The sequence below is a fragment of the Taudactylus pleione genome, unplaced genomic scaffold (genome assembly GCF_031769625.1).
Source record: "Taudactylus pleione unplaced genomic scaffold, aTauple2 ptg000662l, whole genome shotgun sequence".
Lineage (NCBI taxonomy): Eukaryota > Metazoa > Chordata > Amphibia > Anura > Myobatrachidae > Taudactylus > Taudactylus pleione.
Genome location: NW_028285064.1, coordinates 153,796 through 180,321, shown reverse-complemented (window position 1 = coordinate 180,321; position 26,526 = coordinate 153,796). Strand labels below are relative to the sequence as shown.

The 26,526-nt window shown below is 39.1% G+C and overlaps 1 protein-coding gene across 2 annotated transcripts; it reads left to right on the top strand.

Moving 5' to 3' along the window:
* The first annotated feature begins 941 nt into the window (after positions 1-941).
* LOC148478303 (uncharacterized) lies at positions 942-26,327 on the top strand. Of its 2 annotated transcripts, none has more exons than XM_088455618.1 (3): positions 942-1,104; positions 10,448-10,546; positions 19,044-26,327. In XM_088455618.1, exons 2-3 carry the CDS (start codon positions 10,540-10,542, stop codon positions 20,291-20,293), a joined length of 1,257 nt encoding a protein of 418 aa, XP_088311744.1. In that variant the 5' UTR covers positions 942-1,104; positions 10,448-10,539; the 3' UTR covers positions 20,294-26,327. The 2 variants fall into 2 exon arrangements, with proteins under 2 accessions (XP_088311744.1, XP_088311745.1); XM_088455619.1 differs by lacking the exon at positions 942-1,104 and adding an exon at positions 1,118-1,150.
* Positions 26,328-26,526: the final 199 nt, after the last annotated feature.

The following is a 26,526-nucleotide window of genomic DNA, read 5'->3' as shown; positions in this document are numbered from 1 at the left end:
TGGTAGAACTGCCGGACGGCGCCCCCCCTTTGGTCGGCGCCCCTGGCGAGTGCCATCCTGGCCAATGGGTAGATTGGCCTGATATTATAAAGCAGTATTATAGCATACCCTCCAACATTTTAGCGTATGAACCCGGTACATGGGGGCATGGCCACAGATAAAGGGGTGTGTCCACGGGGCTGGAGGCATCGGCGCTGGCTGGTTTAAAACTTGCAGTATGTTATACTGCAAGTTCTATATACAGGCGCTAGCGACGGTCAGGGCAAACTTTAGAGGAGGAAGGAGGACTGAGAATAGCCGGCTGTCACTCAGCAGCGCTGCGGGAGTCCTGTGTCCCAGCAGCGCTGCTTAAGAAATCAGGTGATTGTACCAACCCGGTAGAAAACGGTACAGCCCCTGTTGCCGGTACAGACCATTAAAAAACGGTACTGTACCGGCTAAAACGGTATAGTTGGAGGGTATGTTATAGATGCTAATACACAGATCTTTCTTATTTGGTTATTATGGGGCATATTTATTAAACTAATTCGTAGTTACGTTTTTTTATTGATTGATGTGTTATAAGGGAGTGAGGCAAAAACAAACTTCTGATGCTACTATATATTATTACTACTACTACTTATCAACTCGCCAGGAATTCTGCCTATTTAATATGTGTCTGGTTATAAAGCCCCATTGAGGGCTGCTTAGCAGACATGGGCCTTGTCCCTATTAGGTTAATGATTATCTCCTTGTTGAGTAAACAGATGCAGAGGTTTAGCAACCTGACACAACTGCCACCTCCCTGTCACCCCTCCTTTAGCTTCAATATCTTCCCTCCCTGGAGAGGGGGACAGCACAGAATTCAAGGTAGCAGCTTATCCTGCAGACAGGGGGCGCCTCACAGCGGGGAGCTCTGAGGCTCTATTACCAGCACCAGGGAGGAATGAGAGAGGGTTTGGCTGAGGGAGGTGTGGATGGGAGAGAGGAAGAGACACAGCCCAGGGAGAGGAGGGAGGGAGGAGGCTGCAAATACCAGCCAGGGAGAGTGGAGGAACTGGGGCAGGAGGACGGGATCTGTGCTAAACCCAGAGCTGGACATAATCCCTGCACCTATAGGACAAGGTAGGAGAAAGTGACATTATCATTACCATGTACAGACTGCACTGAGGTATTTACCTACTGATCCAGTTCTGTGCCTAGCAGCCCTGCACTGAGTATATATACAGCCTAGGAAATTTACCAGGAGGGTAATTACTCATTTGGTGTTTATCATAATAGTAACTGGTATTTCACAGTCTTCCAGCAGCAAATATATGTCACAATCAGAAGATGCTTGTGACATATTTTGACATTTATACAGAGTCCCTTCTACATAGTTACTACCAGGCATCTGCAACAAGTGTCAGCGTTACAGTGACCTCTGCGGAGAGGAAATCCTGCTTATACACAGATGGGTGAATGCTTTCAAGCAGGGATATATACTGTATACAAAGCGGGATGCAGTCATAATTCAGATAGTCAAATATACCCAACCCTACAAAGCTGATCTGTCATAGAGGAAACTTTTTCTATTTTCACCAGGACTTTCCCTGTTAACCAAGACAACAGTGACGATTCTGTCATTGGTGGTCATGGTGATAGTGCATAGTAACTCCTAGCAACCAACCAGGATGATCTGTGTCACACTGTGGAACTGGTACAGAGGTGTACACACTGCCAATGTGGGACATAATGGAGTGATTTTTCGCTACTGCGCTCGTGTCCCGATTGTATCCGTACAGAGGTCCTGATACAGGGATGGATGATAGCTGCGGTTTTGTATGCAGCGACTGTGCGAAAATATGCAAATGTCGCAGCCTCTGGGATTTGTATTGAGACGCCCACCTGCAGCTTGTCAGTTCCAAGTGACTGCGTACAAAGACGGAGCATCGCTCGCAGATCAGTTGATTATCGGACTTCTGAGTAACCCCGTGGTCACGCAGAATGGCCGCCAGCACCGGGACCCCGGAGACAGTTTTTTCTACGTACGGGATCGCTGTCGCAGGCCGAGACACTACCCGAAAAGACTGCGTTTTTGATCGTTACCCGACGTTGCCGCTCCCACAAACGGTCCCCTCCTGTCAATCACTTTGCGAATAAATCCTCACTACATGCGACATCGCTACTGAGACTTGATGCAGCGCAATGCGACTCAGACGCATGCTCACACCGCCAATAATCACTCATTTGCGTAAGTACCGTCATGGCGTCCATCCCGGAATCAGGCCCAGAGTCACAGTTGCGATTTCATACGCGCTCACGGAGAAGTGACAGGGAGGTGTCTTACCGCACGCATGGAGGTGGTCCGCCTTTTTGGTGTATTATGGGAGTGTGCGGACGTGTCTGTGAAAATAGTTGCATACAATTGCTCACATAGGAGACCATACTCGCAGGGGCGTTTTAAGAGGGGAGAGGGCCCGTGTGCAGACTCAGTGCGGGGCCCCTCTTCTCTGGCAGAGCAGTAGAATCTGGCTTGGTGCCATAATCTACTGCGCATGTGTAGGTCTCTGGGCAAATGGCGCCTGAACCGGGGACGTGTCTACTGCGCATTCACAAGTCACAGGGAATATGGCTACCGCCACTTTCCCTGTGAGAGGTAAATATGACTATATACGGGTGCACCTTGCACCCATTATAGATACACCATTGCATACTCGGATGGAGAAGCTGCATCAGCCACCAATCTGTAATACTGCGTGTAAGGCCATGACAGTGGGCGTTTCAGTCCATGCATATTCGGACGCACGAGTGTACACCAGAGAAGGGCTTTGTATTGGCGCTTACATAAGGTCGCAGACGGGTGACCGCCAATAGACGCAGCTGTGGGCACTTCTGTGTCCACTTAAGAATGTCTGCTTTGTTGCTACAGGAAACTACACCCAGTTAGTTGCTATAAATGTAACCTTTCACATTACTTAAGTAGCGTACACACACAACGATTTAGTAAATGAACGATTTTAGTAAACGATTTTCGTTAATTTTTTCAAGGGAAAAATGAATGAAAATCGTTTACTAATATCGTTCATTTACTAAATGTAATGAACGATTTTTTTGAACTACAAACGATTTTTGCACTTTGCCTTCATGAAAATCGTTAAGTTGTCCAGTCAGAATCGACGATGAACTACAAACTACAAACGGGGATGCGCATGAACGATAATCGTTCATCATTTAGGCTAAAAAAATAAAAAAAATTTAAACGATTGAACGATAACGACGTCATAGTTGAATCGTTGAAAAAATCGTTGTGTGTGTTCGCACCTTTATACTCGCACACATATTTATAATAACTAGTAGACGCCTGTCATTCTCTACCCTTTGATATCTATCTATCTATTTATGTAACTATCTATCTATCTACCTAATATCTATCTATCTAAATATCTATCTATCTACCCTTCTATCTATCTCATATCTATCCATCTATCTATCTATCTATCTATCTATCTGTCTATCTCATATTTATCTATCTAATATTTATCTATCTAATATCTATATATCTCATATCTATCAATCTAATATCTATCTCATATCTATCTATCTATCTATCTATCTCATATCTATCTATCTAATATATATCTATCTATCTATCATCTATCTATCTCATATCTATCTATCTAATATCTATCTATCTATCTATCTAATATCTATCTCATATCTATCTATCTATCATCTACCTTTCTATCTATCTCATATCTATCTATCTAATATATATCTATCTCATATCTATCTATCTAATATTTATCTATCTAATATCTATCTATCTCATATCTATATATCTCATATCTATCTATCTAATATATATCTATCTCAAATCTATCTAATATTTATCTGTCTCATATCTATCTATCTAATATCTATCTGTCTGTCTGTCTATCTATCTAATATCTATCTATCTCATATCTATCTATCTAATATTTATCTATCTAATATCTATCTATATATCTCTATCTATATATCTATCTATCTCAAATCTATCTATCTAATATCTATCTATCTCATATCTATCTATCTATCTATCTATCTATCTAATATCTATATATCTATCTCATATCTATCTATCTATCTAATATCTATCTATCTCATATCTATCTATCTATCTATCTATCTATCTATCTATCTAATATCTATCTCATATCTACCTATCTATTTATCTATCTATCTAATATCTATCTCTCTCATATCTATCTATCTATCTATCTATCTATCTAATTTTTATCTATCTAATATCTATCTCATATCTATCTATCTATCTATCCTTCTATCTATCTCATATCTATCTATCTATCTATCTGTCTGTCTGTCTGTCTATCTATCTAATATCTATCTATCTCATATCTATCTATCTATCTCTATCTATCTATCTATCTATCTATCTAATATTTATCTATCTAATATCTATCTATCTCATATCTATCTATCTATCTATCTATCTATCTCAAATCTATCTATCTAATATTTATCTATCTCATATCTATCTATCTAATATCTATCTCATTATCTATCTATCTATCTATCTAATATCTATCTATCTCTCATATCTATCTAATATTTATATATCTAATATCTATCTCTCTCATATATATCTATCTCATATCTATCTATCTATCTATCTATCTATCTCATATCTATCTATCTACCCTTCTATCTATCTCATATCTATCTATCTATCATCTACCTTTCTATCTATCTCATATGTATCTATCTAATATCTATCTATCTATCTATCTATCTATCTATCTGTCTATCTAATATCTATCTATCTATCTCATATCTATCTATCTAATATTTATCTATCTAATATCTATCTATCTCATATCTATATATCTCATATCTATCTGTCTATCTATCTATCTATCTATCTATCTATCTAATATCTATCTATCTCTCTCATATCTATCTAATATTTATCTATCTAATATCTATCTCTCTCATATATATCTATCTCATATCTAACTATCTATCTCATATCTATCTATCTATCTCATATCTATCTATCTATCTATCTATCTATCTATCTATCTATCTATCATCTACCTTTCTATCTATCTCATATATATCTATCTAATATCTATCTATCTATCTATCTATCTATCTATCTGTCTGTCTGTCTATCTAATATCTATCTCATTATCTATCTATCTATCTCATATCTATCTATCTATCTATCTATCTATCTATCTATCTATCTACCCTTCTGTCTATCTCATATCTATCTATCTATCTGTCTATCTAATATCAATCTATCTCATATCTATCTATCTAATATTTATCTATCTAATATCTATCTATCTATCTCATCTATATATCTCATATCTATCTATCTAATATATATCTATCTATCTCAAATCTATCTATCTAATATTTATCTATCTAATATCTATCTATCTCATATCTATCTATCTCATATCTATCTATCTATCTATCTATCTATCTATCTATCTATCTATCTATCTCAAATCTATCTATATAATATTTATCTATCTCATATCTATCTATCTATCTAATATCTATCTCATTATCTATCTATCTATCTAATATCTATCTATCTCTCATATCTATCTAATATTTATATATCTAATATCTATCTCTCTCATATATATCTATCTCATATCTATCTATCTATCTATCTATCTATCTATCTATCTCATATCTATCTATCTACCCTTCTATCTATCTCATATCTATCTATCTATCTATCTATCTATCATCTACCTTTCTATCTATCTCATATGTATCTATCTAATATCTATCTATCTATCTATCTGTCTATCTAATATCTATCTATCTATCTCATATCTATCTATCTAATATTTATCTATCTAATATCTATCTATCTATCTCATATCTATATATCTCATATCTATCTGTCTATCTATCTATCTATCTAATATCTATCTATCTCTCTCATATCTATCTAATATTTATCTATCTAATATCTATCTCTCTCATATATATCTATCTCATATCTAACTATCTATCTCATATCTATCTATCTATCTATCTATCTATCTATCTATCTATCTATCTATCATCTACCTTTCTATCTATCTCATATATATCTATCTAATATCTATCTATCTATCTATCTATCTATCTATCTATCTGTCTGTCTGTCTATCTAATATCTATCTCATTATCTATCTATCTATCTCATATCTATCTATCTATCTATCTACCCTTCTGTCTATCTCATATCTATCTATCTATCTATCTATCTATCTGTCTATCTAATATCAATCTATCTCATATCTATCTATCTAATATTTATCTATCTAATATCTATCTATCTATCTCATCTATATATCTCATATCTATCTATCTAATATATATCTATCTATCTCAAATCTATCTATCTAATATTTATCTATCTAATATCTATCTATCTCATATCTATCTATCTATCTCATATCTATCTATCTATGTATCTATCTAATATCTATCTATCTATCTATCTAATATTTATCTATCTAAAATCTATCTCATATCTATATATCTCATATCTATCTATCTCATATCTATCTATCTATCTATCTATCTATCTATCTATCTGATATCTATCTATCTAATATCTATCTATCTATCTATCTATCTATCTATCTATCTATCTATCTATCAATCTATCCTATATCTATCTATCTTGTATCTATCTATCTAGCTATCTATCTATCTAATATTTATCTATCTCATATCTATCTATCTATCTAATATCTATCTATCTATCTATCTCATATCTATCTATCTTTCTATCTATTATCTATCTATCTATCTATCTATCTATCTATCTATCTGTCTATCTCATATCTATCTAATATTTATCTGTCTAATATCTATCTATCTATCTATCTATCTAATTTCTATCTATCTATCTCATATCTATCTATCTATCTATCTATCTATCTAATATCTATCTTTCTATCTCATATCTATCTATCTAATATTTATCTATCTAATATCTATCTCATATCGATCTCATATCTATCTATCTGTCTATCTATCTATCTATCTATCTATCTATCTATCTATCTATCTATCTATCTATCTATCTATCTATCTAATATTTATCTATCTAATATCTATCTTGTAGTCTAGTACACGTCTGTATTAGATCTAGTACTAGTATTCATCTCTTACTACAGGACATCCGTTACAGTCTCTTACACTGTAGTGTAGGCATTGAATTCTAGGTCCCTCACCCCTGAGTTGCTCTGGGACTCTAGATAATAGTTGAGGCATTTATTTCGTTTTTCTCCTTAAAATAGCTCAGAGGAGGGTTGTGCTGCTGGGAATGTGGAATCTGACATCCGTTTCTATCTTACATAGGACCAGGCGTGTCTCCTAATAACACAAATTTAACAGGCAGAAATAAATAACATCCACAATATTATTCTGTGTCCATTTCCTACTGTAATTTTACACCTGTCGGTCACCACTAGATCTATTCTGCCGTAGAATTCCAGGGAGACTGTAATAAAGTCTAATTTGTTGAACACACAGGGCCTGATGCAGTGAGTCCTGTGCCAGGTTGTGTACATACCCGGGGGCCCCGATAGGGGGTGAGGTACTCTTTATCCAGACCGGGCTTGTTGGAGGGGCCCAATGGGAACCCAGGTCAGTTGTACATCGAGCAAGACGAGAGGAGACTGCTGCTGCTCAGCGTCTCTCTTCCCAGCAGCAGCAGTCTCTCTTCTCCCCCTGCATGATGTGCCCGCTGTGCTGCCATACAACAGCCAGCACTAGTGAGCAGGTAAGAAGCGTTACATGGAGGGGTGATCGCACTGGTCGCCCCCCACCCCCCCTGGATCCACCCCTGGCTGAAGCTGAGTGCGGTGCACCATCTGGAGCGAGAGGCAATGCATTACATTTTTGGGGAGGGAGTGTGGAGGCCCCCTTTGCCATACCACTCCTGATTTGCCACCCCCCCAGTATCCTGGTCCGTTCCCACTCTCGATGGCCCTGGTGCGAGGTAGTATATAGAATTACAGTGGCAATCATTTAAAAGGCAAAGCCAGGCGCATATCCTGCAGATGTAGAGGTGCATACTCCTGGTGATGTGTACGGCTTTGCACATGGGTGTAAATATGCTATTTTTATATGCTCTTTTTTTTTTATTTAGTCATTTACATCTCTTTTGCTATCAGGTTTGCATCAGCCCCATAGAGTATGTGGTCAGTTAGCATTCCCATGTTATACATTTAGTACAACATAGGCCACACCCCAAACTAAGCCACTCCCATATCTGTCTAGTACATACCCATTGTGTACAAGGTCATAACCCTTTTCCGACATTGTTCCTGATCCGGAGACGCACGCTATTACTGCGTCTTTTGCTGCAGCACAACTGCATCTCTATGCTAATGCCACAGCGGATGGATATGTACAGAGATGCCCGCTAGTTGCAGTGCTAATCCGCCGCTGTGTGCATTACGATGCACCATCAGCCGCACGCCGGTCGCACCCTCACAGATTGCACCAGCCCTATGGAGATGCAGAAACTCCATCTGAACACGTCTGGCGAAATCAGAGCAATTGTGGCAAAAGACGTCGTCGCTGACCTGCGACACACCCGCGTCCTAGCCACCTCCCTGTTACTACCCAGAAACGACCACTGAAATTGCCTCTCTGCATCCAAATTCGTACTGAGGCCTCCGGCGACTCAGACACATGCGCAGGCTGAAAACATTGGGCCTGATGCAGAGCCGGACGCTCTTGAAGAGTGCTCGCTCTGAATCAGGGTGTTTTTTGGATTTTTTTGTAGTGGCCTCCTGGCCGCTCGCTGAGCTGTGGGTGACCACCCACAGCTTTTGCGAGCGGCCAGGTGATGGTCGCGATCATCGGGGCTTGCGACGAGACCCTTGTGGTAGGGTCTCATCCGTCGCAAGCCCCAGAGAGCTTCCTGCTCTAACAGAGCAAGAAGCTCTCCACTGACATCGCTGGTGATGTCAGTGGTACCTCCCACAAATGGCAGGTGTTCCTTCGGGAATGCCTCCGTTTGTAGCCACCCCCCTCCCCGCCTACAAAACAGGGCGAGCTGTCGATCAACATCGACAGCCGCCCCGTTTGTAGTGAGCTCCAGAGCGAGAGAAATTTTCTCTCCGGGGCCTGCACATGCGCACGCCACGCGTGCGCAGTACCCCACCACCGACCCGCTTGCAAGCGCTGTCGATGGTGGGGTACTGCGCACGCGCGGCGCACATGTGCAAGCCCCGGAGCGAGAGAATTTCTCTCGCTCTGGGGCTCACTACAAACGGGGAGCGAACGGGTTCGGATCAGGCCCATTGTCCGCTTGCGTGCAGCATCTAACTGAATTAGGCCCAGAGTCTCTCTCCCTTTCAGCCCAAGTCCAGACAAAAATTGGGACAACTGGCTGGTGTGAATACTGCAGAGGTATCTGATAAACATTCTGTATAAGTTTTCTCTAAACCATTAGTATTCTAGTGTTTATAGCTGGGACCCACCCAGGATTTTCATGCTTTTCCAATAAATACTGTGTAACATTCTCCTGCTGGTCATGGGATGAGGGGCTAAAAATATCTCCTTGTCTTCTTAGTGTGGCCATTTGGTAACGTATTACATGTAAAAGGATGCTGCAAACTGCAACAACTGGGGGGCTTGTATCTACACCAGTGCTGGCAGCACTTCTGGTACATGTAGTACAACAAGACAGAGAACTGTAGGCTACCTCTGATCTCTCACTAAAGTGTAATAATTATCTGAAAGAGCAACATTTCTGTAACAAAGTTATTTCGCATTTATAATATAGTTGTATAATAAATACAAAGCATGTTGTGAGTACAGTAACATTTGTAACATTTTCATCCATGAACTGAATCATGCACAGGTAATATAACCTCTGTGGTGCCACATTATCTTGAATGCCCCAGGTGACAAGAGCTATTTATCACGTCTCTATGGAGATTGTTTTGTGTTTACTAGGATTCAGCATATTACTGTACCCAAGCAGATAGGACGCCAATCCCTCTAATCCTAGAATGTACTAATACAGAATATTACACTGCTCCGGAATGACTAATATGGGGAGAGGAAGCCGCAGCAGCAGAGGGTTAATATCACAGATGATGCCGTCCTCTCCTCTCTTAGCAACAGGTTTATTTCTCTATAGCGCAATCTCCAGCTGGGGACAGCCCTATACTGTATCCTGTAGGGAGATTCTCCTCAGCGTTTGGGGGGGTGCTCGACTAATATTTTATGCCAGAAATTCTCAGACCTAGTACCCCAAACAGCTCAGGTGCTGAGGTTTTCTGTGCCAAGAAGTGGGATAATTGCTCACATGTACGAGAAAATGCCCCATTAATGATACTTGTAAAATGTTCTTTTCTATCATATTGAGTAGAAGATTTACAGCTATATAGGGATGGGCTAATATGAGTTGGACAATAGACCTTATCTTTCCTTTCTTTCCCAGTCAAAATGGTTTACACAATGAGGAAGCTACAAGTGAATTGTCACCGGCAATGTGACTGTTTATAGATCTCCCTTCTCTGTCATAGTCCGATCATGTCTGGTGAGTACACACATCACATACAATCGAAGAATGAGATATAATGATAAAACATACCTGATGAGTGTTTATCACATATACAATATAAGAATGAGATATAAAGTGGGATGCACTATGCTGAAAAATGTGGTTTGACCGCCATTACAACATGCACCACACGCAAAGCTCTCCGGAGTTTGTTACCATAAGGCAATGCCATCTATAGAGTGGACACCTATGAGCTTCTTATAGGAATTTTTTCCTAGAGGGATCCAACAGGATCCCTCCCAGGGTCCCCAGCTGCTGGCACATACAATGGCCGATGGAAGTCCCCACACCGCAAAGGACAACGCTTATCGGAAGAGCTGTACTTTGCTTAAATCTTCATGCATATAGCGTTTCTAAACGCCGGTATGCATGCGATCATTGGCGAGATGGATTCGATGCTTGATGATAAATTATGTCTATTGAGTGAATACATCACATACAATGTAACAGTGAGATATAATGATAAATTATTTCTGGTGACTCTATACATCACAGATATAATGGTATATTATGCCTACTGAGAGTATACATCACATACAATGTAACAGTGAGATATAATGATAAATTATTCCTGTTGACTGTATACATCACAGATATAATGGTATATTATGCCTACTGAGAGTATACATCACATACAATGTAACAGTTAGATATAATGATAAATTATGTCTATTGAGTGAATACATCACATACAATGTAACAGTGAGATATAATGATAAATTATTCCTGGTGACTGTATACATCACAGATATAATGGTATATTATGCCTACTGAGAGTATACATCACATACAATGTAACAGTGAGATATAATGATAAATTATGTCTATTGAGTGAATACATCACATACAATGTAACAGTGAGATATAATGATAAATTATTCCTGGTGACTGTATACATCACAGATATAATGGTATATTATGCCTACTGAGAGTATACATCACATACAATGTAACAGTGAGATATAATGATAAATTATTCCTGGTGACTGTATACATCACAGATATAATGGTATATTATGCCTACTGAGGGTATACATCACATATAATGTAACAGTGAGATATAATGATAAATTATTCCTGGTGACTGTATACATCACAGATATAATGGTATATTATGCCTACTGAGAGTATACATCACATATAATGTAACAGTGAGATATAATGATATATTATTCCTGGTGACTCTATACATCACAGATATAATGGTATATTATGCCTACTGGGGGTATACATCACATATAATGTAACAGTGAGATATAATGATATATTATTCCTGGTGACTCTATACATCACAGATATAATGGTATATTATGCCTACTGAGAGTATACATCACATACAATGTAACAGTGAGATATAATGATAAATTATGTCTATTGAGTGAATACATCACATATAATGTAACAGTGAGATATAATGATAAATTATTCCTGGTGACTGTATACATCACAGATATAATGGTATATTATGCCTACTGAGGGTATACATCACATACAATGTAACAGTGAGATATAATGATAAATTATTTCTGTTGACACTATACATCACAGATATAATGGTATATTATGCCTACTGAGAGTATACATCACATATAATGTAACAGTGAGATATAATGATATATTATTCCTGGTGACTGTATACATCACAGATATAATGGTATATTATGCCTACTGAGAGTTTACATCACATATAATGTAACAGTGAGATATAATGATAAATTATTCCTGGTGACTGTATACATCACAGATATAATGGTATATTATGCCTACTGAGTGAATACATCACATATAATGTAACAGTGAGATATAATGATAAATTATTCCTGGTGACTGTATACATCACAGATATAATGGTATATTATGCCTACTGAGTGAATACATCACATATAATGTAACAGTGAGATATAATGATAAATTATTTCTGATGACTTTATACATCACAGATATAATGGTATATTATGCCTACTGAGAGTTTACATCACATATAATGTAACAGTGAGATATAATGATAAATTATTTCTGGTGACTGTATACATCACAGATATAATGGTATATTATGCCTACTGAGAGTATACATCACATATAATGTAACAGTGAGATATAATGATAAATTATTTCTGGTGACTTTATACATCACAGATATAATGGTATATTATGCCTACTGAGGGTATACATCACATATAATGTAACAGTGAGATATAATGATATATTATTTCTGGTGACTCTATACATCACAGATATAATGGTATATTATGCCTACTGAGAGTATACATCACATACAATGTAACAGTGAGATATAATGATATATTATTCCTGGTGACTCTATACATCACAGATATAATGGTATATTATGCCTACTGAGGGTATACATCACATACAATGTAACAGTGAGATATAATGATAAATTATTCCTGGTGACTGTATACATCACAGATATAATGGCATATTATGCCTACTGAGAGTATACATCACATATAATGTAACAGTGAGATATAATGATAAATTATTCCTGGTGACTGTATACATCACAGATATAATGGTATATTATGCCTACTGAGAGTATACATCACATATAATGTAACAGTGAGATATAATGATATATTATTCCTGGTGACTCTATACATCACAGATATAATGGTATATTATGCCTACTGAGGGTATACATCACATATAATGTAACAGTGAGATATAATGATAAATTATTTCTGGTGACTCTATACATCACAGATATAATGGTATATTATGCCTACTGAGGGTATACATCACATACAATGTAACAGTGAGATATAATGATAAATTATGTCTATTGAGTGAATACATCACATATAATGTAACAGTGAGATATAATGATAAATTATTCCTGGTGACTCTATACATCACAGATATAATGGTATATTATGCCTACTGAGGGTATACATCACATACAATGTAACAGTGAGATATAATGATAAATTATTTCTGTTGACACTATACATCACAGATATAATGGTATATTATGCCTACTGAGAGTTTACATCACATATAATGTAACAGTGAGATATAATGATAAATTATTTCTGGTGACTGTATACATCACAGATATAATGGTATATTATGCCTACTGAGAGTATACATCACATATAATGTAACAGTGAGATATAATGATAAATTATTTCTGGTGACTTTATACATCACAGATATAATGGTATATTATGCCTACTGAGGGTATACATCACATATAATGTAACAGTGAGATATAATGATATATTATTTCTGGTGACTCTATACATCACAGATATAATGGTATATTATGCCTACTGAGAGTATACATCACATATAATGTAACAGTGAGATATAATGATAAATTATTTCTGGTGACTTTATACATCACAGATATAATGGTATATTATGCCTACTGAGGGTATACATCACATATAATGTAACAGTGAGATATAATGATATATTATTCCTGGTGACTGTATACATCACAGATATAATGGTATATTATGCCTACTGAGAGTATACATCACATATAATGTAACAGTGAGATATAATGATAAATTATTCCTGGTGACTGTATACATCACAGATATAATGGTATATTATGCCTACTGAGAGTATACATCACATATAATGTAACAGTTAGATATAATGATAAATTATTCCTGGTGACTGTATACATCACAGATATAATGGTATATTATGCCTACTGAGAGTATACATCACATACAATGTAACAGTGAGATATAATGATATATTATTCCTGGTGACTCTATACATCACAGATATAATGGTATATTATGCCTACTGAGGGTATACATCACATATAATGTAACAGTGAGATATAATGATATATTATTCCTGGTGACTCTATACATCACAGATATAATGGTATATTATGCCTACTGAGAGTATACATCACATACAATGTAACAGTGAGATATAATGATAAATTATTCCTGGTGACTGTATACATCACAGATATAATGGTATATTATGCCTACTGAGGGTATACATCACATATAATGTAACAGTGAGATATAATGATAAATTATTCCTGGTGACTGTATACATCACAGATATAATGGTATATTATGCCTACTGAGAGTATACATCACATATAATGTAACAGTGAGATATAATGATAAATTATTCCTGGTGACTGTATACATCACAGATATAATGGTATATTATGCCTACTGAGAGTATACATCACATACAATGTAACAGTGAGATATAATGATAAATTATGTCTATTGAGTGAATACATCACATATAATGTAACAGTGAGATATAATGATAAATTATTCCTGGTGACTGTATACATCACAGATATAATGGTATATTATGCCTACTGAGGGTATACATCACATACAATGTAACAGTGAGATATAATGATAAATTATTTCTGTTGACACTATACATCACAGATATAATGGTATATTATGCCTACTGAGAGTTTACATCACATATAATGTAACAGTGAGATATAATGATAAATTATTTCTGGTGACTTTATACATCACAGATATAATGGTATATTATGCCTACTGAGAGTATACATCACATATAATGTAACAGTGAGATATAATGATAAATTATTTCTGGTGACTTTATACATCACAGATATAATGGTATATTATGCCTACTGAGAGTATACATCACATATAATGTAACAGTGAGATATAATGATATATTATTTCTGGTGACTCTATACATCACAGATATAATGGTATATTATGCCTACTGAGAGTATACATCACATATAATGTAACAGTGAGATATAATGATATATTATTTCTGGTGACTCTATACATCACAGATATAATGGTATATTATGCCTACTGAGGGTATACATCACATATAATGTAACAGTGAGATATAATGATATATTATTTCTGGTGACTCTATACATCACAGATATAATGGTATATTATGCCTACTGAGAGTATACATCACATATAATGTAACAGTGAGATATAATGATAAATTATTTCTGGTGACTTTATACATCACAGATATAATGGTATATTATGCCTACTGAGGGTATACATCACATATAATGTAACAGTGAGATATAATGATATATTATTCCTGGTGACTTTATACATCACAGATATAATGGTATATTATGCCTACTGAGAGTATACATCACATACAATGTAACAGTGAGATATAATGATAAATTATTCCTGGTGACTGTATACATCACAGATATAATGGCATATTATGCCTACTGAGAGTATACATCACATATAATGTAACAGTGAGATATAATGATAAATTATTCCTGGTGACTGTATACATCACAGATATAATGGTATATTATGCCTACTGAGAGTATACATCACATATAATGTAACAGTGAGATATAATGATATATTATTCCTGGTGACTGTATACATCACAGATATAATGGTATATTATGCCTACTGAGAGTATACATCACATACAATGTAACAGTGAGATATAATGATATATTATTCCTGGTGACTGTATACATCACAGATATAATGGTATATTATGCCTACTGAGAGTATACATCACATATAATGTAACAGTTAGATATAATGATAAATTATTCCTGGTGACTGTATACATCACAGATATAATGGTATATTATGCCTACTGAGAGTATACATCACATACAATGTAACAGTGAGATATAAGAGATATAATGATAAATTATTCCTGGTGACTGTATACATCACAGATATAATGGTATATTATGCCTACTGAGGGTATACATCACATATAATGTAACAGTGAGATATAATGAAAAATTATTTCTGGTGACTGTATAAATCACAGATATAATGGTAAATCATGCCTACTGAGGGTATACACCCTCCCCTCCCACCCACCCCCCCACCCCCCCGTACCGCAGCCTAATCATATCCCTTCCCTCTTGACCCCTGTTGGAATTCTGGCGCCGTGATTGTTAGCCAGGGTGCCAACTGCATCCCCAGTGAGGTATGATGATAACACATATCTGGTGAGGTGAGTGTATACATCACATATACAATATAAGAATCAGATATAACGATAAAACATATCTGCTGAGGTGAGTGTATATATCACATATACAATATAAGAATCAATCAGATATAACGATAAAACATATCTGATGAGGTGAGTGTATATCTCATATACAATATAAGAATGAGATATAATGATAAAACATATCTGGTGAGGTGAGTGTACAGTATATATCACATATACAATATAAGATTGGGATATAATGATAAAACATATCTGGTGAGGTGAGTGTATATATCATATATACAATATAAGAATCAGATATAACAATAAAACATATCTGGTGAGGTAACTGTATATATCACATATGCAATATAAGCATGAGATATAATGATAAAACATATCTGGTGAGGTGAGTGTATACATCACATATACAATATAAGAATGAGATATAATGATAAAACATATCTGGTGAGGTGAGTGTACAGTATATATCACATATACAATATAAGAATGAGATAAAATGATAAAACATATCTGGTGAGGTCAGTGTATATATCACATATACAATATAATAATGAGATATAATGATAAAACATATCTGGTGAGGTGAGTGTATATGTCACATATACAATATAAGAATGGGATATAATAATAAAATATATCTGGTGAGGTGAGTGTATATATCACATATACAATATAAGAATCAGATATAACGATAAAACATATCTGGTGAGGTGAGTGTATATATCACATATACAATATAAGAATGAGATATAATGATAAAACATATCTGGTGAGGTGAGTGTACAGTATATATCACATATACAATATAAGAATGGGATATAATGATAAAACATATCTGGTGAGGTCAGTGTATATATTACATATACAAAATAAGAATGGGATATAATAATAAAACATATCTGGTGAGGTGAGTGTATATATCACATATATAATATAAGAATGAGATATAATGATAAAACATATCTGGTGAGGTGAGTGTATATATCACATATACAATATTAGAATGGGATATAATGATAAAACATGTCTGGTGAATGTATATTAGGCAGATGTACTAAAGCTTGGAGAGTGATAATGCAGACGTAAAGTACCAGCCAATCAGCACCTGTCATTTTTCAAACACAGCCTGTAAAGTGACAGGAGCTTTTTGGTTGGTACTTTCTCTCTCCACTTTATCTCTCTTCAAGGCTTAGTACATCTCCCCCTATATCACATATTTATTATAAGAATGAGATATAATGATAAATCATGCCTATTGCGTGTATACATCACAAACCATGTCACAGTGAGATATAATGATAAGTCATGTTTGGTAAGTACACCTATCACATACAATGTAACAGTGAGATAGAGTTGTAGATGTACTAAGCCTTGGATAAAGTACCCACCAATCAGCTCCTAACTATCATTTTTTGAAACACAGCCTGTAAATTGACAGGCGCTGATTGGTTGGTACTTTATCTCTCTCCACTTTATGTCTCTCCAAGGCTTAGTACATAGACCCAATAATGATAAATTATGTCTAGTGAGTGTAGAAATCGCAGACACAATGTAACAATGAGACATAAATGACTATTACCAGCTGTCTGTAGTTTATAGAACTTTTCTCCTACTTATAAAACACTATTAATATCCTATATTTAGCTTCTTTGTGCTGCCTCTGTCATTACCGTGTCTCCCTTATTGGATGCAGACACTATCAGACGCAGACACAGACATTCATGTAAATGCAAGAAAAGCAATGGGCCTGATTCAGCAAGGATCGCCGCTACAGTTGTGCACGCAGATCTGCTGGGAAAGTACGCTAATAATTGCAATTGCAAAGCGCTCGCACGGACAACATGCAGACGCCCACTTCCCCTCTCGCACATCCGTAATACCTGGCAATCCTCCTCAAAAATCGGAAACATCAACCCCTCACGCAGAATTACTGCAGCCCTGACCTCACCTATAAATTGCTAACCTCATTGCACGCAGTAAGTGAGGCTGCGTATGGCATCGCAGTGGCTAATTTATGCACGCCCATGCAACGGCGTTCAAACGCACTGGCACGCTTGCGTTTCTCCGACCACCCCCCTTTACCACCACCAAACGGTACTTCCTTTCAATCACTCTGCAATGGGTCTGCGTACTCACTGTGAGCAAAGTCCCAGCCGCAGTGAGTCATACGCGCACTTCGATGCATGCGCAGTACCCAACAATCGACCATCTGCGTACGCTTTAGCAGTTGCGATCCTTGCTGAATCAGGCCCAATATTCACAAACATTTAATGTTGGGCTCATTCAGACTCAAATGCTGACATGGTCCAGATTTACAATGGTCCTGAGCTGTATGCAAGGCCAAAGGCATCCGCAGCTACTGTAGGTTTGTGTGTGATGTCTACATTGTATTTCTATATTAATACTGTATGTGGTTTATATAACAAATCCTTCTATTGGATCCTTGTCATGTAACTATTCATGTATTACATGTGTGCGTTGTTTATTGCAGATCCTCGCCAACGAGAACATGTGCTATTGTGGCTAGTTGTATTTGGGGTGCTGACAGAGAGAATAGACGGTGACCTCTGTAACTGCACCATTCTGGAACAGGAGTCCGACTGGTCGCTATTGATGTCTGATCACTGCTGTGTGAATCTCAGTCTATCTGTCGACAGCATGGATTGGAATATCTTCACTCCATTGTCCAGCCTGAAGGTGTTGGACCTCTCCAACTCTGGGATATTAGAAATCATTGACAGTGAAGGGGGAAGAAACCAAACCCACATCGAGTGCCTATATATGAATCATAATCACCTGAAGGAGCTGCCCGTTGGTTTCTTAAGCAATGCGCCTAATTTGAGGGTTGTGGATCTTAAGTTTAACCAGCTTCACCACCTACCTGCTGACTTCTTACAGGTCTCAGACCAGATCCAGGAGATACACCTGAGCTATAACAACTTGATTTCTTTTCCTGCTACTCTCCTTAAACCTTCCCTTATTATATTTGGCTTTTACAACAATAGTTTGGAATGCACATGTGCCCTCTATGACCAAATTGAGCCCACGTTCCATGCCAGTGACCCTAAGTTTTTATTGGATGAAGTCATTTGTGCTTCTCCAAAAAATGTCAATGGACTAAAACTCAGAGAGGTTGAGAGAGGTAATATATGTAGGTCGCATAGTTTGACAGTGGCATTAATTTGCATTCCGCTGGTGGTGCTGGTGGTCCTTGTGTGTTGGTACATCTGCTGCCGTAGACAGAAGGGTAGTTATTCCAACACAAGGCGAGAGTGCAGTCTGGCTACTGTGGATCGCAATGGAGCTGGGGGCTTGGGAGACTATCACCACTATGAACCAAGGCAGAACTTCAAAAAGGATCGCAGGGAAATAGATGTAAATCAGTTCAAAGACCCCATTTTACTGAAACCATCTGCTGCCCTTCTGGGGAGCAGTCGAGACCTTTATGAAGAGGTGGAGATCAAACTGGGAACATCTGCAGACTCATTGGTGGAGGGTGATGGCCAACTGAGTCGAGAGGGGCCAGGGCTGATGTTGGCTGTAGAGGAGGAGGAAGAAGAGATGGAATTGAGAGCAGATGAACTAGAGGTGGAAACAGTGAGTGTAACTGAGGTCATGAAGGACTCAACAGACCGAGAGAAGCTTTACCTGAACCAAGCAACAGACTATTATAGCTTGGTCCCTGGCATTGAGTTGGAAGACTCAGACCATTGTGAATATGAGAGTGTGGACCTCTCTTGAGATACCGTTAGGTTCTGATGGTTTGAGACCTCAGTGAACTACTTGTTATGGTGAAACAAAGACCATAAGGGTCATGGAACTGTCCTTCAAAACTATGATAACTCTTGCCTGTCATGACATGCTGAGATGTTACTATTTGTAAACCCAAAAAAAGACTACTTTTTAATACCACAATTATGAATACTTTATACAAATATTTATTTTAATACATTTGTCAGAACTCCCAAGAGCTATGGCAGGTTTACTACTGACTTGTACTATATTATATGACTTGTGTGTTGGATATGAAATGCCTATATGTAGTCCATTCACTGTAGCTTGTGGCCAGACTCCTGTACAGTATGTTACCCTGCTGCCTTCAACAGTCAGTTAGTCTGATATATATTTTTTCCCTCATTAAGATCTCTAACATGAATATGAGCTATTAGCTGTAATATTGATTCTGCACTGTTAGTCCATCAATGCCTGCTCTTATTGTATAGGAGATTTTCTGCAGTGAGACAGGTTGGACATCTCTTGAGGGTCTATGTACTAAGCCTTGAAGAAGAGATAAAGTGGACGGAGACAATGTACCAACCAGTCAGCGCCTGTCATTTTTCAAACAGCGTGTAAAGTGACAGTTAGGGACTGATTGGTGGGTACTTTAGCTCTCTCCAAGGCTTAGTACATAGACCCCTTTGTCTGCTAGACACTGGGCTGGTGATAAAAGTTGTGATGTACCTGCTATCTTCAATAAAACTCAAGTCTTCTTCTGAGGTCCCTCCATTATGGATGACTAAGGATCCAACTATAGGATTACTTACAGAAAGTGTTAACGTTGTGCAGTCTCTGTGTCCAGAGAACGTTTCTCTAATTGTTTTTTTTACCATTTCCATATTTTTAAGGAAGCTGAATCACGGATTAATCCAGATGTGCCTACAAATACCTGTTTTACAAACCATCAACTGCAGTGGCCCCTGGTGTATTACTTATCTCCATAGTAAAAATATACATGAAAACAACTTATTCAGTAGAAGTAGTTTTCCGGTGTTTGGCAGTAAATTAAGTATTTATTATGGACAGACTGGGGGGCCTATTCATCATCCTAAATGACCACCTGATATTCAGCAAACTCAGAAAACTGAAAGTTTTCGGAGTTTGCTTGCGAGAACAAGCGCCATCTTCAGATGGCGCTTGTTCTCGAATCCCCGCTCCTTCCTATGGTAAGGAGTTCCGGGGATGCGAAGAGGGATCCCTCCGTCGCCTTCTCACTACCTCCCCGGCGGCTTTGCGCATGCGTGACCTCGCCGACGGGGATGAGGTAGGGGACAGTTGCTTTTCGGATCAGCTGTCCCTGCACCGGAGCAGTAATGAATTGCTCTGGTGCAAAGTTTCCCCCGTTACAAGTTGGATACTCAAATATACTTTACAGCAAGATAAATACTTAATCATCGGGAGACATATGGCCTCCGATGATGAATAGGCTCCTGTATCTTTTCCCGGTGCAGTCTTTCTACACACAGGAAGATCTAAATTGTACAGATCTGGTTGTCCGAGTCAGACTGACTAGTCCGATCACAGGAGTCTGCATTTGCAATACTGCAATCAGCTAATGGCCTACCCCATACCCACATGGTCATGCCAACGTGAATATTAAACATCCATCGTGTTGGCTGCTTATGATGAGATTTTTCCTTGGTAATGAAATTGGTCTCTGGCATTCAGTTTGGACTTTGGTCATTAAATTGGTCTTTGGTAATTAGATTGATTGCTGTTTATGTGATTGGTCTCAGATGATGATTTTGGTTGTTGTGAGGAAGTTGGTCGCTGTTGATGAAGTTGGTCGCTGGTAATATGATCGGCTGCTGGAGATAAGATTGGTTGCTAGTAATGAGATTGGCTATTGGTATAATGAGATGGGCTGCTGACGATTGGATGGGCTGCTGGTGATGAGATTGGCTGCTGGAGATTGTCTACTAATGATGAGATGGGCTGCTGGGGATGAGTTGGGATGCTGGTGATAAGATTAGCTGCTGGTGGTGAGATTGGTTCCTGGCAATGAGATCAGATGTTGGTGGTCACATTGGTTGCTAGTGATGAGATTGGTCTCTGGTAGTGAGATTGCTCACTTGCTGCATTTTGAATTGGCCTAACTTTATCCATTACTGATACGTATTCTCAGAGCCGTAACTAGACTTTTTGGTGCCCTGTACCAGAAAGAGCATTGGCGCCCTCCTAATTTTTCAAAGGGACATAATGCACCCAAAAAAGGGGAATGGCCTCATGGGGAAGGGACAGGGAAGAGATAGGGGGGCCAGGAAATGCTGGGGATGAAATAAGAGGAAGCTACAAGTGAGAATGATAATAAACAGAAATTAGACAGGCCCTAACAGCGCCCCCTGACCTGTGGTGCCCTGTGCGATGGCACCGGCCGCACTACCCTAGCTACAGCCCTGCATATTCTGCATGTAAACCAAAGCTGGGATTTCTGAAATAGTAACACATATCAATTAAAAATAAAATTATAAAACGCTGGTTCCTGCTCAGTTAATAAATATGTTACATGTACAGTATGTGCATGGAACACACTTATGGCATATCTCACAACAGCCCTGATTTGTGGGGGCAGCTTCCGCCAACCAGACAATCAGAATCTTTGTATAATTGCTGGGGGAGGTATATCCCCGATGCCCATCTGCCACTAAGTTGGGTTTGTGTACATTGGGGCGTCCTAGTACTCCAGAAGTGCTAGGCACAACCATGTAACATGACTCGGCCACACACCCCAATGTGAGGGGACCACTCCCAGCGTGGTGTGACCATGCCCCCATTTTTGTGTGAGCAGCGCCTCTAGGCAGCAAGACAATTTTGTGCTGTGTCTTGAATGTTTTGCTGTTTGTAACTGAGGTCTATAGCACCTGACTGTCTTACTATATAGATGTACAAGGTACATAATGATAATGGTGCCGCCAATTATTGTACAGTGACATCATCTCTTCCTCTCCTGGGGAGAAGGAAGTGACCTTTCCGGACTGTGCTGTAACTTCCTGACAAACGCCTCCTGTCCATACTTTTTTTAAATGAATTGTGTATTTAAAACGAATCTCAAAATAGGTCAGTTTCAAATAGTGAATAGTAATATCATGTGAACATAGGGCCTGATTCAGACCCGGTCGCTAGATGCAAACGCTCGCACCCAACGTATGCAAATTCGGCTAAGTGACGGCATGGCAGGCGATCGCACGGCAAGGCATAAGCACGCCCACTATGTCTTGGTGAGCGATCACTTTGTATATGTAGATGCCCATTAGCGTGTCTTGAGACGCCCACTTGCGCACATCATCTCCAGGAAGTGTCTGTCAACATTGGTACATCGAGGACCATCGGAAGCAATCGTAGCGCTTGTGGTAGACTCTACCCTCCCGCAAGCACTGCGAGCAGTACAGTGTAAAATACAACCAAGTGACGTGTACTGTGACGCATCTTTGCTAATTATGCACACCCACAAAACTCCGTTATGACGGCCAGACACGCCTGTGTTCGCAGCACCACTCCCCCATTCACAAGCACCTTCCCCAGTTACCACCCACAAACGGCGCTATCTGTCACTCAAAGTAGCGGCCAGTCTGTGTGCTACGAGCGTACGAATCCCCATCGCAGAGACTGGCTTGCGCACGCACATTGCGAATTATATGCATGCGCAGATGGGCGACTATCGGTAAGTGCGAGCGTCCGTAGCTTAGCGAGCAGGTCTGAATCAGGTCCATAGTTCCAAGTGTTTCTCTCACAGGGTCACGTACTGAGTCGGTTGCAATTCCAAAATGGAGGCTTCTCATGATTATCTTATCAGCAGACTGTGCATTAGCCACAAGAAGCAGGGACAGATTACACATGTGCAGCACTATTGCATATGCACCTTTACAGAGGACAAAAGAGCAGACAGTTTGCTTTGTGCGCATTCTGGGTCTCATTCAGACCCGCTCGCGAGCGCAGGACATTCGCAAGCAGGTCGATGGTACCCAAATGCGCGAGCTCCGTCGTGCACATGCGCGAGACCCGGGTCTCGCACCAAAGGGGGCGTGCTGTCGATGGTGAGTGACAGCACGCCCCCTTTGGTGGGCGTGCCGGGGGTGTGGCTGCCAGACGGAGGCGTTCCCATGGGAACGCCTACCGTCTGGGTCCGGCCCCACTGACATCACTAGTGATGTCAGTGGGAGTGATTTTGGCTCTGATAGAGCCTAAATCACTCCAGGGCTTGCGGCAGCAAGACCCTACCGCAGGGTCTCGTCGCAAGCCCGATGGTTGCGATGGTCTTGACCATAGCGACCATCATCATGGACGCTCGCATAAGCTATGGGTGGTAACCCACATCTATGTGAGCATCCAAGAGGCCGCTCCAAGTTTAGGTAGGAGGGCCCTGATTCAGAGCAAGCGCTCTGCTCCTGAAATGGGAATTTCTGGCCGGCAAATAGGTGGACGTATGGAACTGATGGGCTTTATGGGAGTTTTGTGGGTGTGTAGCCAGACTTCTGTGTTTGTTTGAGGGGTGTGGACGGAGGTAGGACATCTGTTTGAGGCAGAACTTTTGCACACAGCATGGGGTGGATGTAAGTGCCCAGGCCTGCCAAGAGCCGCGGCGGGCCTGGGTAACAGAGGACGTGGCTTAATCGCGGGAGGCGTGGCCACGACCCCTTCCTGGAAAAAAATAAATAAAAAGCTTTGGGGAGGGGGGGTGCTCTGAGCCCCCTCAGCCCTGCTCAAAGCCAGGGGGGGCGCGATCAGTGTGATCGCTCCCCCCCACAGGCATAGGAGACTGCTGTGGCTGCTACTCAGCAGCCACAGCAGTCTCCCACTGCAGCTCAGCTCGCACTGTGTGCTGGGCTGCTGTGAGGGAGAGGGAGGGGCAGCACCGGGCCCCTCAGGAAGCCCGGGCCCGGGTAATCTGTACCCGCCCCCCCCCCTCGGCGCCCCTGTAAGTGCCAATACTAATGATGGCCGCTATGGCTGTGCAGGTAAGCAGTGGGCGGAGCAATGAATACGCATAAAGATGGACTGATATTCGCATTAACATATGGTAGTAAATCTGGCAGCCGCAGATGTCAGCATATGCCGACACTTTGCGTCCACCACAGAGTAGGGCCCACAGTCTGTATCTCAGATTAATTTGCGTATCTATAATGGGTGCATGGTGTGTGGTGCACACGGACCCCAGAGGGCCCACATCGTACTCACCTGTCCGGAGTCCTGGGTCGGTGCTGCAGCAGAATTTTTTAATAACTGTATTTCAATGCGGCCACATCACTATACAACTGGGAAAGCGAATTGTAGGATCATTAAACTCGAATCAAACATTTACAATATATGCATTTTAATAACTCAATCCAATAAAAACTTTGCATCGAATCCGATCAACTGATTTAAATCATCAACATTTGATTCTATTAATTCCGTTGCCATCCGCACAAGTGCCAAATCTATAACAGTCTTCTAAAAGGTCATTTGTCTTGCAGTGGGGCAGACTCTCACAAAAATATTGCAGTGTTCAAAGAGCAACATTTTGACTATCAGAGTCTGACGTTGCAGAAAAGATAATATACTGTACATCTGCAAAGTACAATAAGGAAGGGTTAAGTATGCAACATAAAGCTAACTATAATAACACATGGCGGTGAGGTCTGTAAGAACTTGTTTTGACCAGAGGCCGCTGATCAGAAGTGTTTTTTAAGCATTGGGATATGGAGAATATTTTTAGTCCCATATTTGAACTACACCCAAATAATAAATATTATATTTTTATCTTTGTCTTCATGTTGGTTGATGTCCAAAATTCCTGCTGGTAGAAATTCTATGAGAGAACAATTTTATTTTATGCCCAAATGTTTTCACAGCAACGAAGGTTCAGTGTGTACTCAAACACCACCAATACCTCACACTTCACTCACTATTATATGTAAATACAGCTGTACTAGATGCAATTACAGCCAGAGGTTTTTTTATCTATATTCTGTTTTCACCATTGTAAAGAGGAAAAAAATAAATGTAAGTTTTGCCAGTAGTGTGCGTCCTCTACTTTCCTAAAGTGGTTGGAAACTATAGGGAAATAATCGTTACATATTCCAACAAGAAATATGATTGAACATCACAGTTTATGTCAGTACATCGCAGTTTATGTCAGTGTCTGCTCGTTAATATGTTCCTGGCTGGAGATGCTTTACATTTACTGGCCGCATTCTGGATGTGTCTATTTTGTGGGC